Source organism: Amblyomma mixtum, chromosome 1, assembly GCF_055824585.1.
Source record: "Amblyomma mixtum isolate Tamu chromosome 1, ASM5582458v1, whole genome shotgun sequence".
NCBI classification, from domain to species: domain Eukaryota; kingdom Metazoa; phylum Arthropoda; class Arachnida; order Ixodida; family Ixodidae; genus Amblyomma; species Amblyomma mixtum.
Window position 1 is genome coordinate 67,533,576 of NC_143012.1, and position 14,163 is coordinate 67,547,738.

The 14,163-nt window shown below is 49.1% G+C and overlaps 1 protein-coding gene across 1 annotated transcript; it reads right to left on the reverse strand.

The window, feature by feature from the left end:
- Positions 1–7,807: 7,807 nt before the first annotated feature.
- LOC149366601 (isocitrate dehydrogenase [NAD] subunit gamma, mitochondrial-like) lies at positions 7,808–13,954 on the reverse strand. The gene is made up of 3 exons (XM_089563550.1): positions 13,489–13,954; positions 10,760–11,056; positions 7,808–8,690 (listed from the first exon to the last, which is right to left on the reverse strand). Exons 1-3 carry the CDS (start codon positions 13,726–13,728, stop codon positions 8,064–8,066), a joined length of 1,164 nt encoding a protein of 387 aa, XP_089419676.1. The 5' UTR covers positions 13,729–13,954; the 3' UTR covers positions 7,808–8,063.
- Between the last annotated feature and the right edge of the window lie 209 nt (positions 13,955–14,163).

A 14,163-nucleotide genomic window follows, 5' to 3' on the forward strand; every position in this document is an offset into this window, starting at 1 on the left:
AAGAGGCAAGGAGGTATGGTTGGTTCATATTCCGTAGCGGGTGCCTTTTTTCGTTTGTCAGAATTTCCACCCAATATGGATTCCGCGTCACTGAAATGCGTAGAAGGTATTCTGCTTGCAACAAAAAAAATGCCCAGGCTTAGCTTGGTTAAGCCAAGAATGCGTTGCATATTGCGCGGTCTTTTTGCGCGACGTAATGCTTGGCGGCACTCGATTTTCTCACCAGCTCTTCCTCCGTGACGCATGGATGGATGGATGGATGGATAGATAGGAGCGCCCCCTTTGAAACGGGGCGGTGGCAACCGCCACCATGCTCAGCCGTCGTTTTTCTTTTTTGTTCTGTTTTTCTTTTTTCTTTTCTTTTTTTCATGGTTTGGTGACGTCACGTCACCACGTGACGTCACCAAACAACGTGACGTGACGTCACGTGGTTTGGTGGCTGCCCGGCCGCGCCCAAGGGCTGAACTGAGTGATTGCAATATGCTACGCATAAAATTGGCAGAGGCTTAGCTTGGTCATAGTCCTTCAATGCTTTGGTTAAGCCCGGAAGGTTGCGAAAGCTAATTACGAGCAAGTTTAGCGACTACAGTAGTGAAAGGCGAAAGCCTGAGTGCTGCACGAAACGCCGGAATTAGCTTAAAGTGCTATTGAGGTGTCCACTAAACCACAGATTTTGTAAGGCGCCTTTCCTTTCCTCCAAATCAACGCAGTCTACAACGCTGTCTACGTCAGAGCGCATCAATGAACGCCGGAATTATCTTAAAGTGCTATTGAGGTGTCTACTAAACCACAGAGTTGGTAAGGCGCCTTTCTTTTCCTCCAAATCAACGCAGTCTACAACGCTGTCTATGTCAGAGCGCATCAATGAACGCCGGAATTAGCTTAAAGTGCTATTGAGGTGTCCACAAAAACCACAGATTTTGTAAGGCGCCTTTCCTTTCCTCCAAATCAACGCAGTCTACAACGCTGTCTATGTCAGAGCGCGTCAATGAACGCCGGAATTAGCTTAAAGTGCTATTGAGGTGTCCACTAAACCACAGAGTTGGTAAGGCGCCTTTCCTTTCCTCCAAATCAACGCTGTCTACGTCAGAGCGCATCAATGAACGCCGGAATTAGCTTAAAGTGCTATTGAGGTGTCCACTAAACCACAGAGTTGGTAAGGCGCCTTTCCTTTCCTCCAAATCAACGCTGTCTACGTCAGAGCGCATCAATGAACGCCGGAATTAGCTTAAAGTGCTATTGAGGTGTCTACTAAACCACAGAGTTGGTAAGGCGCCTTTCTTTTCCTCCAAATCAACGCAGTCTACAACGCTGTCTATGTCAGAGCGCGTCAATGAACGCCGGAATTAGCTTAAAGTGCTATTGAGGTGTCCACTAAACCACAGAGTTGGTAAGGCGCCTTTCCTTTCCTCCAAATCAACGCTGTCTACGTCAGAGCGCATCAATGAACGCCGGAATTAGCTTAAAGTGCTATTGAGGTGTCTACTAAACCACAGAGTTGGTAAGGCGCCTTTCTTTTCCTCCAAATCAACGCAGTCTACAACGCTGTCTATGTCAGAGCGCGTCAATGAACGCCGGAATTAGCTTAAAGTGCTATTGAGGTGTCCACTAAACCACAGAGTTGGTAAGGCGCCTTTCCTTTCCTCCAAATCAACGCAGTCTACAACGCTGTCTATGTCAGAGCGCGTCAATGAACGCCGGAATTAGCTTAAAGTGCTATTGAGGTGTCCACTAAACCACAGAGTTGGTAAGGCGCCTTTCCTTTCCTCCAAATCAACGCTGTCTACGTCAGACCGCATCAATGAACGCCGGAATTAGCTTAAAGTGCTATTGAGGTGTCTACTAAACCACAGAGTTGGTAAGGCGCCTTTCTTTTCCTCCAAATCAACGCAGTCTACAACGCTGTCTATGTCAGAGCGCGTCAATGAACGCCGGAATTAGCTTAAAGTGCTATTGAGGTGTCCACTAAACCACAGAGTTGGTAAGGCGCCTTTCCTTTCCTCCAAATCAACGCTGTCTACGTCAGAGCGCATCAATGAACGCCGGAATTAGCTTAAAGTGCTATTGAGGTATCTACTAAACCACAGAGTTGGTAAGGCGCCTTTCTTTTCCTCCAAATCAACGCAGTCTACAACGCTGTCTATGTCAGAGCGCATCAATGAACGCCGGAATTAGCTTAAAGTGCTATTGAGGTGTCCACAAAACCACAGATTTTGTAAGGCGCCTTTCCTTTCCTCCAAATCAACGCAGTCTACAACGCTGTCTATGTCAGAGCGCGTCAATGAACGCCGGAATTAGCTTAAAGTGCTATTGAGGTGTCCACTAAACCACAGAGTTGGTAAGGCGCCTTTCCTTTCCTCCAAATCAACGCTGTCTACGTCAGAGCGCATCAATGAATGCCGGAATTAGCTTAAAGTGCTATTGAGGTGTCTACTAAACCACAGAGTTGGTAAGGCGCCTTTCTTTTCCTCCAAATCAACGCAGTCTACAACGCTGTCTATGTCAGAGCGCATCAATGAACGCCGGAATTAGCTTAAAGTGCTATTGAGGTGTCCACAAAACCACAGATTTTGTAAGGTGCCTTTCCTTTCCTCCAAATCAACGCAGTCTACAACGCTGTCTATGTCAGAGCGCGTCAATGAACGCCGGAATTAGCTTAAAGTGCTATTGAGGTGTCCACTAAACCACAGAGTTGGTAAGGCGCCTTTCCTTTCCTCCAAATCAACGCTGTCTACGTCAGAGCGCATCAATGAACGCCGGAATTAGCTTAAAGTGCTATTGAGGTGTCTACTAAACCACAGAGTTGGTAAGGCGCCTTTCTTTTCCTCCAAATCAACGCAGTCTACAACGCTGTCTATGTCAGACCGCATCAATGAACGCCGGAATTAGCTTAAAGTGCTATTGAGGTGTCCACTAAACCACAGAGTTGGTAAGGCGCCTTTCCTTTCCTCCAAATCAACGCAGTCTACAACGCTGTCTATGTCAGAGCGCGTCAATGAACGCCGGAATTAGCTTAAAGTGCTATTGAGGTGTCCACTAAACCACAGAGTTGGTAAGGCGCCTTTCCTTTCCTCCAAATCAACGCTGTCTACGTCAGAGCGCATCAATGAACGCCGGAATTAGCTTAAAGTGCTATTGAGGTGTCTACTAAACCACAGAGTTGGTAAGGCGCCTTTCTTTTCCTCCAAATCAACGCAGTCTACAACGCTGTCTATGTCAGAGCGCATCAATGAACGCCGGAATTAGCTTAAAGTGCTATTGAGGTGTCCACAAAACCACAGATTTTGTAAGGCGCCTTTCCTTTCCTCCAAATCAACGCAGTCTACAACGCTGTCTATGTCAGAGCGCATCAATGAACGCCGGAATTAGCTTAAAGTGCTATTGAGGTGTCCACAAAACCACAGATTTTGTAAGGCGCCTTTCCTTTCCTCCAAATCAACGCAGTCTACAACGCTGTCTACGTCAGAGCGCATCAATGAACGCCGGAATTAGCTTAAAGTGCTATTGAGGTGTCTACTAAACCACAGAGTTGGTAAGGCGCCTTTCTTTTCCTCCAAATCAACGCAGTCTACAACGCTGTCTATGTCAGAGCGCATCAATGAACGCCGGAATTAGCTTAAAGTGCTATTGAGGTGTCCACAAAACCACAGATTTTGTAAGGCGCCTTTCCTTTCCTCCAAATCAACGCAGTCTACAACGCTGTCTATGTCAGAGCGCGTCAATGAACGCCGGAATTAGCTTAAAGTGCTATTGAGGTGTCCACTAAACCACAGAGTTGGTAAGGCGCCTTTCCTTTCCTCCAAATCAACGCTGTCTACGTCAGAGCGCATCAATGAACGCCGGAATTAGCTTAAAGTGCTATTGAGGTGTCTACTAAACCACAGAGTTGGTAAGGCGCCTTTCTTTTCCTCCAAATCAACGCAGTCTACAACGCTGTCTATGTCAGAGTGCATCAATGAACGCCACAACAGAGGTCAAGCTAAAGGTCAAACGTGTATCCGCCGGGACGACGCTGAAGGCTCGAAACCTAGCGCAGTATTGCTTTCGCAATAAAAAAAATGTCCTTTTCTGCGGACTCCAACGAAGACCTGCAATGGAGGTATGCGTATTAGGTCTCCCCACTGGCGCTCACCAGGCAGCAGAAAGAGACCCCCAAGGCGACGCGGGCACGTATTGCATGACTGGTCATTATGACAGAAATTCGAGCGCCTTCGGAACGGGAAGAGCTCTGGGAGCAGTACTAACGCCTCTCTTCTTCTTCTTCTTCCTCATAGAGGGAGGGTTTTCTTCCTCTTTCGGAATTAATCTTCTTCTTCAGCCTTTCCTCGATTCCCGCGCGAATCGTTCATGGCCAAGTTCCCAGCGCTGCCGGATCGCAAAGTCGATTTCACGAAATTAGTCAATATGTCTTCTTCACTGCCCAAGAAGCTCCGCGAAAATAGTGCTGAAAAACATCCTGTGTGCTTCGACCGAGTAGAACAAAGCCCTGGCTCTTGCTTCCTTACTGATGCGAGTGCATTATATGGCTCTGTCCCGTCAGCAAAAAGTGTCCGCACTTTTGTCCGCCCGATTACGTCGTTCTCTGAAGATAAATGTGTGAAAGTGTGTGATAAAATGTTGCCGGGGGAAAAATTTGGTTCATGAGGTGTAATTAGTTAATTAAATGCGAAAAAATGCATTTAGACGTCAAAATAGCCATGGACGTCGATATAGTACATGGGCGTCAGAAGAGCTACGGACGTCGACATGGTATGTAGGCGTTTTGTTTTCACATTGCTCCAATGCGGGGCGCCGCAGTGATCTCAAAGTTTTTCACGTGGCCAGTACACATGTCGGATTAAAAAAAAATTATTTGAAAGCCTCACGAAAATGTAGGGCGGGAATTCCAGAAATGCGAATGCACTTTTTGGAAAATGCTTGAGAGGTATCTGCTGCATGAAACCAGTCCCTCTTCTTGAGTTCCGAATCATGACCTGAAGATATGAGTGGGAATAAGCTTCTGGTTCTAAACGCGGTTCTGTGTTGGGTTACTTAGAATTCGCGTGCTATTGTGCCATTGATGAAATTTATAACGAAGTTATGACTAGACACATACATGGCCATTTATGACATAAATAGCATTGCCGCTGTGCATCAATCGTTAAAGTTATTAGCTGCGTAGGGCAAGGACAGAAATGACGAGACAGCTTGCTTCAGTGTATCGTATGAGAGGCCAGGGGTCCTTTTTGCACATCACTTCGGACACATGGACGCTGTTTATTTTTATGTATTTTTTTTAATTTGCTGTCAAGTAATTACGATCTTTCGCTCTGAGGAGAACGTGGCCTCTTAACACAGAAACAAAAAATCTCTGCCTCTCCCGTAACTGAGAGTAGAGTAAGCATGAAATGTTTACGGGCATAACACGAAGCATACGCGGACACGACGAGACGCAGGCCTGACAAGAATGTATATGCAGTGCGTTCGAAACTGTCTAAAGTGCGTAGAGGCGAAAGCGTTTTCCGCACCACTGGTGACCGTCATCACTGGTTTACGTCACACATAATTGATGACGAAGTGTTAACAAATTACAAATTCATGACTAATCACTGATTAATGACTAAATACTAATTAACTGCTAATTAACGACGCTTAATCTTCGCCTTTAGGAGTGGAACGCGACAGCGTGTTGTAGCTCTGCCAGGCAGTCCACGGAACGCCACCACCCGTTCGGCGCGATGCCTTGCCGTTTGAACGCGACGCTTTTTGAGGAAAGGAAATGGCGCAGTAATAGCACTGCGGCGGAAGCAGACAAGATCCAGAACGCACTTATACGCAACCTCTGCGACGAGGCGGTCGACCAACTGACCACCTTCCTCAATGGACACTGGGCAGCAGGAGCGGTTCCTGAAGAGTGGAAGCATGCAGAGGTCGTAATGATCCCCAAACCGGGTAAGAAACTCCAGATCGAAAATCTCCGACCTATCTCACTCACCTCCTGCCTAGGCAAGCTCTACGAGTGAGTTGTTACTCGGAGGCTCCAAAATTACATGGAAGACGAAGACCTGTACCCCCCCCCCCCCCCCGCCACACCCCCACAGTATGTTCGGCTTCCGAACCCACCTCTCCACCCAGGACGTCCTCTTACAACTAAAAGAGGAAGTCCTTACCAGCGTCCCAAGCGTAGGCGAGAACGCGGTTATGGCCCTCGACATCAAAGGGGCCTTTGACTACGTTAGCCACGCGGCTGTAATGGAAGGACTCAACAACCTCCACTGCGGCGAGAAGATTCACAGCTACGTGAAGGCCTTTCTCTCCAACCGAACTGCAACGGTTGTGCTCGGAGACCTTCGCAGCGATAAATTTTCGACCCCCAACAAAGGTACACCTCAAGGTTCCTTCATCTCGCCACTACTTTTCAACGTGGCCATGATCGGACTCGCGAGACAACTCGCGAAGATCGAAGGCATACAGTACGCCATGTACGCTGACGATATCACGGTCTGGGCTACCTCCACGTCGCTCGGCCAGAAAGAAGAACGACTGGAAGCAGCAGCTACCTGCGTGGATTGGATTGGAAAACGTTTATTGTCAGCACTGAGCCCTAGTGGGCATTATACTAGGTGGCTTCGAGCCCATGGCTCTTGGCGACCTTGTGAGCCCACTCAGTGGCCCGGACTTGCGTCAACGGGTCTGAGCTGGCCAGTATAGCCTCCCACCGCTCTAGAGAAGGGACTGGTAGTAGGTCCGCCGGTGGCGGCGCCCTTTTGCAGCTCCATAAAATGTGGTCATATCCGGCTATCTCGCCGCATTGTTTGCAAGTAGCGTTGTATTGTGTTGGATACATGTGTGCTAGTCTCGACGGGCTAAAGAAGGCTCGCGTCTGGAGCCGACGCCACGTTACCTCCTGGCTTTTGTCGAGTTTTTTGTCTGGTGGCGGATAGATCCTCCTTTCCAGTTTAAACTGATTGGTGTATTCGTGAAATGATATGAATGCATCTCTCGTGAAATTTGGGGACTCGACCCGGCTCACTGTGGAAGAGTGTCAGTGCACGAGGCCTCGCCTGCTCCACCGAAAAACCCAACTCCTGCGAGTCCACAAAGGGAAACACAATGAAGGGTCCCTCAATGTCTCCCTCGAAGGACAGCTAATTCCCGAACGAGACAAGATACGAGCCTTGGGAATGTGGCTGCAGAGCAATCAGCGATGCGGTCATACGCTCGGCCTTAAGCAACCGACCACTCAGGTCGAAAGAATGATCACGCGCGTGTCGCAGAAGCGGAGCGGCATGCGAGAGGGGTGGTGGTGAAAAAGACCTCTAAACCCTGAGTACGCTTGACTAACTGTTGTATCCCTTACCGTTGGGGAACTGCCCGGCCCGACTACACCGGAGCAGCCGGAGCACCACCACGTCAAGCACCCGCCACGTACTTCGACCAACTCCTTTATTCACAGTTCATGACGAATCTATATACAGATGTATGAGTCAGCTGACCAGATAGGGCGCGTGCCTAGCGCCACCTACTTTATACAAACAGAACTACAGAATACAATACCACACTAACCATACCTAATGGCTAATGGGCATATTGCCTAATGTTTCACACATTGTGGAACGCATGACTAACCATAGCTAATAGCTAACAGGCGTATGGCTTTGTGTTTGGGGTATTAGGGCCAAAGCATCAGCTGAAAAACTAACCGCTCAGCCACAACTACTCGGCATACTGAGATCAAATCTTTAGAGGATGAGTGTTCCCGAAAAGGAGTTTATTGTAGTTACGTCTGGAAACCAAGACACTTTGTATTGTTAGCAATGGATATAGCATACACGTGCTCCCGCACCCTGCCGCTTCTGGAGCGACTGGATCCTTTGACGGCGCTGCAAAGTTTTTTTTTCGCACTTTTGCGTCTCGTAAATTTTCGATCACGGTGAAAGCGCCCATTCAGAATCGAGAAATAGAGACCGGATTCTACGGGTAATGTATTCTCCGCTCTAACGCAGTTGCTCCAACGGCGAAAAACACGTCCACGGCAGCTGTGCAGCGCATAGAGCGTGTATAGGACGACAGTCGGCGAAGGCCTACGCCGTGTTCTTCTGCACCTCATCGATGATGCTCTCCATGACGTCCGTTGTGGTGGCCGTTCCACCCAGGTCCCTTGTGTGCACCTTGTGCTTGTTGATGGTGGTCCGGATGGCGTCGCGGATGGTGTACGCGTGTTGCATGAGGCCCAGGTGCTTGAGCATGTCCACCGCGGCGTACAGCGTGGCTACCGGGTTGGCCAAGTTCTTGCCGACCAGCGGCGTACCCGTGTTGCGGGTAGCCGTCTCGAAGACGGCGTACTCGTCGCCGTAGTTTCGACCCGACGTGACCCCGGCGCCACCAACTAGGCCGCAGGTCAGGTTGACCACGATGTTGCCGTACAGGTTGGGCACCAGCACCACGTCGAACTGGCGTGGGTTGGAGACCAGCTGCATGGAGCAGTTGTCGACGATCATGTCGTTCATCTCGATGTCTGGGTAGGCGGCCGCCACTTCGCGGCACGTCTCCAGGAAGAGGCCGTCCGAGAGCTTCATGATGTTCGCCTTGTGGACGACGGTGACCTTCTTCCGATGGTGCGTGCGCGCGTACTCAAAGGCGTAGCGGGCTATCTGCTGGCTCTTGGCGTACGTGATGATCTTGAGGCTCTGCACGACGCCCTGGGTGACCTGCGAGCCGTTCGGAGAAATGAAAGTTGGCGACGGTGTTGACAACTTGGAGGCACATTGCGCGCTTTATTGACTCATCAATAATGAAGTTAGTTTTGGGGGAGGGTTCTGTTTGCATACCCAATCAAGGGCAAGTGAAACAGTAATTCTGATGTCCCTGCGTTCTTCTGAAGCGGAACAGGCGTACATTCCCATAAATGGCGGAGCATGCGTGGACGATCAGTAACGCTCCAGTTGTTATTATTTCCCTGCTTTACTGTCCCTCTTTCTCTTATGCACAATCGCAGGAAGCTCATTTTTCTATTCGACTCTACATAAGCCTGTGGACGCTGAACTGCCTGACAGCGCCTACTAACATGAATCAGTGTAATTTGAAAGGTATGACATTTCTTGACATTCAATATTATAGGCTCAAAATCACTAATGGACAACAGTTACCTATAAAGCAAAAGCTCTGACTTGGCTATTGCACAGCTACTGTGCACAGCTACTGTGCATTTAGGCACCACTAATTCTGGGTGTAGCGCATGTAGACTGGTGCATATATCCTTGCCTATTCATTTAGAAACGTAATTATAGGGCAGAATTCTGAACTTATATCTACCAAGCAGATAGAACGTGAAATCAGTGCCAGCATGATGTTTGGTGTACAGCATAAATGTGGTCAGTGGGACCGGCAACTTAATTTTAATGGTGCAAGTTTCCTGGTAGCACCGCAACTTTATTGCCCCACATGATCCACTTTACAGCTGTTTATCTCGAAACAGCCTGAAGGGTTTTTTCCAAGGATTGCTCGATCAGTGCATATCCTCATCTTCATGTACAGGTAACGGCTATAATCATAGCTCGAAGAAAACTTACGAAGCCAAAGCTCCGTAAATTTCCATGCCCTTATGAAATTTACGAAACGGAAGCTTCGTAAATTTCCGAAGGGCATGGTTAGAAAGTTGGTGATGTGACCGACATTGGAAATACAGAGGAAGCGGTGATGATGGCGGTGTTGTAAAACCTTTATTGAGTCAAAAAATTGCGAGGAACTTTAGCAGCTAAAGTGGTGAAACGCGAAAGCCTGAGTGCTGCATTCTGCTACGCGATTGCTCACTTCACATTCTGTTGGTGCATTAATTAACTGTCAATTAATGACGGTTAATTTTTGCCTTTAGGAGTGGAACGCGACAGTGTGTTGTAGCGCGGCCAGGGAGTCCACGGAACGCCACCACCCGTTCGGCGCGATGCGTTACCCTTTGAACGCAACGCTTTTTGAGGAAAGGAAATGGCGCTGTAATTCTCTGTCATCTCGGTGGACACCTGAATCGCACCGTACAGGAAGGGAGGCAGTGGAGTGAAAGAAGAAAGAGAAATAGGGGCCGTAATGACGAAAATGAAAATTGTATTTGAGGAAAAGAAATTGCGCAGTAACAGTCACATATTTCGGTGGACACCCGTCAAAATTCGCGCGCAGTGATGTCACGACCATTTCGACCAATCTGAAACACGGACAAATTTGCTAACACGTCTTGGTCACGACAGTATGAGCCATAAAATGCTTTCGACTTAAAAGAGGGGAGGCTCTTTAAACAGCCCCGCTATGGGTGGAGTTCTTATTCCGGGACCCCATTGGTCGAAGCCGCCAGTAGCCCTCTTGACCAAGGCCTTGCGGCCTGAATGTCCGAGCAACCAAGCAGATCCACTTCCCATTCCTATCCGGCAGGGTTGCGGGGGGGGGGGGGAGCTGTTTTGCGCTGGCAAGCCCGCACCATGTGGTAGGTGCCAGCCACCTCCCCACAGTGTTGGCACTTGCCAGTCAACGCGGGATCCAAGTGTGAGTACTCCCAGGCACTGCATAGTATTGGCGAATTATCGGAGCAGAACGCGTTCTTTCGCTTTCCCCGGTTCCTTTGCAGGGGCTGGGCACTGGCACTGCCTATACTTATAATATGTTCTATAGTTCAAAGAGAATAAGTGGCAACCTTCAGGTTCCAGGTGTTCAGGAGCTAATGGGAGGCGGTGGACGTTCGAGACAACTGATCAAGCACACAACCCTGTGGGCAGCGTGCCCGTGCACTAACCTCGTGCTCCAGGCAGCTGTACTCGCCCTCGGTGTTCTGGCGGATGATCACCACGTCCACGTCCGGGTGGCGCGTCTTGATCGCCGGGTGATTTCGGCAGTGCACCACATTCACGTACAGGCCGAGTCGGTTTCGCAGCACCAGGTTGCGCGGCTCCACGTGCGGACTGTACGAGCGGGTCTCCACGTTGCCCTTGATGGCCACGCCCGATCGCCGGATCGAGGTGATGGCGTAGTCCATGGAGGAGGCCTCCTCCGAGTCCGCCTCCACCGTCACCTTCTCGAAATCAACCGGCACCTGCAAGAACAACCCTCATAAAAGTGGTCTATAGGTAGTCGATAGACTTTTCGTAGACTCGATTGCCTTTATTTTGATATTCCCGTCTGTCTATTCATACTCTATGGACTGTCTATAGAGAAAAGTCTACTGAAAGTGTACGGCTATAAATCTATGGCCATAAATCTATAGATTGTCTATAGACTGTCTATAGGATCTATATTTCCTACAGACTATTCTCTAGAATTTGTCTATAGACAGTCTATAGATTTTATAGACAACAGTCAATGGACAGCCTATAGACTGTCTCAAGAAATTTTTTAAGAGAAACATGACAAGGTGTTGGTATTGCGATTAAGTTGAAGGGGTTTTCACCCTTGCAATATTTACCTCGAGTTCCGCTCCGCCTGTGCCTCCTATGCTTAGAGAACTGCGTCTTCCACGGAACGGATATATTCTCAAGTGCTGAGAAGCATAGTAAGGGAGCCAAACACTCTTTAGCGTCTACCCAAGCGCCACGGAGAAAAGCTATACAGCTTCCAGGGAAAACTCGTATAGCTAAAGAAAAATTTGTCCTGCTCCGGTGTTCGAACCCGGGACCACCGCTTCACCGGAGCAGTCACTCTACCAACTAACTAGCGAACCGGGACAGCTGACGTATAGTAGGGCAAAAGCGAATTGGTAAATAACTCGAAATGGGAACAGTGTTGTTCATATGCTTACAGGAATCCCCAAGGTAAAGTAGATTTGTAGTAAGGGAGCAGATTATTGATATTATTATTAAATTTCTTATTGGCATCCACCCAAGCGCAGCCACACGGCTACAAAGGAAAGCATAGTTTAGGTGCCCAGACACCTCCAGGTGCGTGATATGAGAGAAGATATCGAGAAGACACCGCGGGAAACTCTGATCTGTAGTACGTTCCAAACTGAGTGCTTTCAGAGCAGCTTCTGAGGATCGTTAAACAAACCTTGCGTCCACTATAACTAAATAGATCACTGCGGAATGCATCGGCGATTACTTCTTTCACTCCCACCTTCCTCCCTTCCCTTACGGACGGTTCGGGCGTCCACCGAGATACGTGAGACAGTTAGTGGTCCATTTCCTTTCCTCAAAAAACAATTTAGAAAAGCAATTTTCAATTCTGAACATGTAGCTAAACACGCACAAAATAGAAAAGCAAAGCCGAGTAGCTATTTGTGTTTCAGATTGCCTCGTTGCGTGCATAAGATATATGCAAATATGATTGTGCCAGAGATTCCGTACTCGTTGCATGAATGCGCCAGACCGACTTTACCTACCGCAAAAGCCGGGAATTGTAATCAGCTTTCGCTAAAAAATAAGCTAAGCCCCAAAGTGTTAACTCCACTAACCTTTTTTGCCGCTTCCGTTAAAAGCGGTTATTGAAAAAGAAATGGTTTTGAGGAAAGTATATGAGCAGTGACTGTCTCACGTTTTGGTGGACACCCGAACTGTACCGTAAGGGAACGGAGATAGAGAAAAAACTATTTTACACAGGCATTCGGGGCACGCCCCAGGGTCCCCGCACGACCCCACTGCACTCAAGTGTTTATGTTCCTAAGGTCCATAACACTGGCAGCACGGCCGGTGGCCTGTGGATCTTTAACGTGCACTGAAAACGCGGAGCACACAGGTGCCTTTTTTTAGTTTTATGTCATTGCACGTTAAACAACTCCAGGTGGTCGAAATTATTCCGGAGCCCTCCACTACGGCACCTCTTTCTTTATTCTCTCACTTCGGCCTTCCTCCCTTCCCTCGGTTCGTCGTTACGAGCTTGCTCCAAAGGCTAGATTTTCCACCACCCTCAAGAAACTCAAGCAGGTTGTAGGCGCGATATCGCACCTCATCAGCAGGGTTTCGGGACGTCATAGAGGCATGAAGGAGCGCGACCTATGCCGCCTCATTCATGCCTTTGTCCTCAGTCGTGTGCTGTATACTACCCCATATTTACAACTATCCAAGCATGACATAAACGCTTTGGATGCTTTGATTCGCAAGGCATTCAAGGTAGCACTTCACCTTCCCCTCAAAACACCCACAGACAGATTACTAGGCCTGGGCCTCCACAACACGATCGGGGAACTGGTGGAGGCCCACCGACAGGCCCAATACATCAGGCTCACACAAACCTCCACAGGTCGGTATATCCTGGACTCCCTAGGAATCAAAATACCGGCCAACGACCCTACCCTCATCGCCATCCCACGACCCCTTCACCTGGAGCTCCTCATCAGGCCGCTCCCGAGGAATATGCACCCGTCCCACCATGAGCAGCGCCGCAGAGCACGTCCCTCGTATCCCGAGTCGTTTTAGGACGTTGAACCCCCTTAAACCTAAACCAAGCACACCGGGAGCGATTCGATACAACTATTCATACGCTAAAATTCTTGCGACCCTCTCTCTCAGGACGCTGAGAGGATGCACCGCTCACCTTTCCGTGGAAGAAGACGTTCTCAACATGGTTCATCATTTCAGGCCCGATGCCATGGCCGGGTAGCATGGTCACGAAGTAGCGGCCCCCGTACTTGGTCGTCTTGTACGAACGCCTCCATTCTAGTGTTGGCGATGGCTGCCCCAGCTGCTCCGGATCGCTGTGAACAACGGCACGAACCCGAAGGAACCTCCGGCAGGTCGTCGACGACGCCGTCTTCAACCAGAACACCGCCGCCATCTCTTGTAGGTGTCAGCCTTTCAAAAGATGGCCATGCCTTCTGGCAAACACCTTTTCTTTTTCGTTGTCGTCTGCCTTTCGCCGCGTTCCTCTACAAGTGCGATTAAAGAATTGGCGAACGCTTCCTGGTGAGCATGCTTGCTTCTAAAAGGCAAGCAGCGTTGCTGCACCAAAGACCAGGGCCGCTCTAGAACGCAAGCGTCTGTTTTACGGCCTGTGTACTGTGCAAAGTGCTGTTTGCCCTCGGAGTCCGCTGTCTCGGATGGTGGCGCTGTTAGCCAACAGGATGCGGATCTGATGCCCTCCGCTTGAAATAACGACAGCGGATTGCAGCTGTCCGCCATTTCATGTGCGTTCGCACGCAGTAATTCTTGATGACTTCTTTAAGGTAAAAAATATCCGGAGACCTCCACTACGGCACCTCTTTCTCTCTTC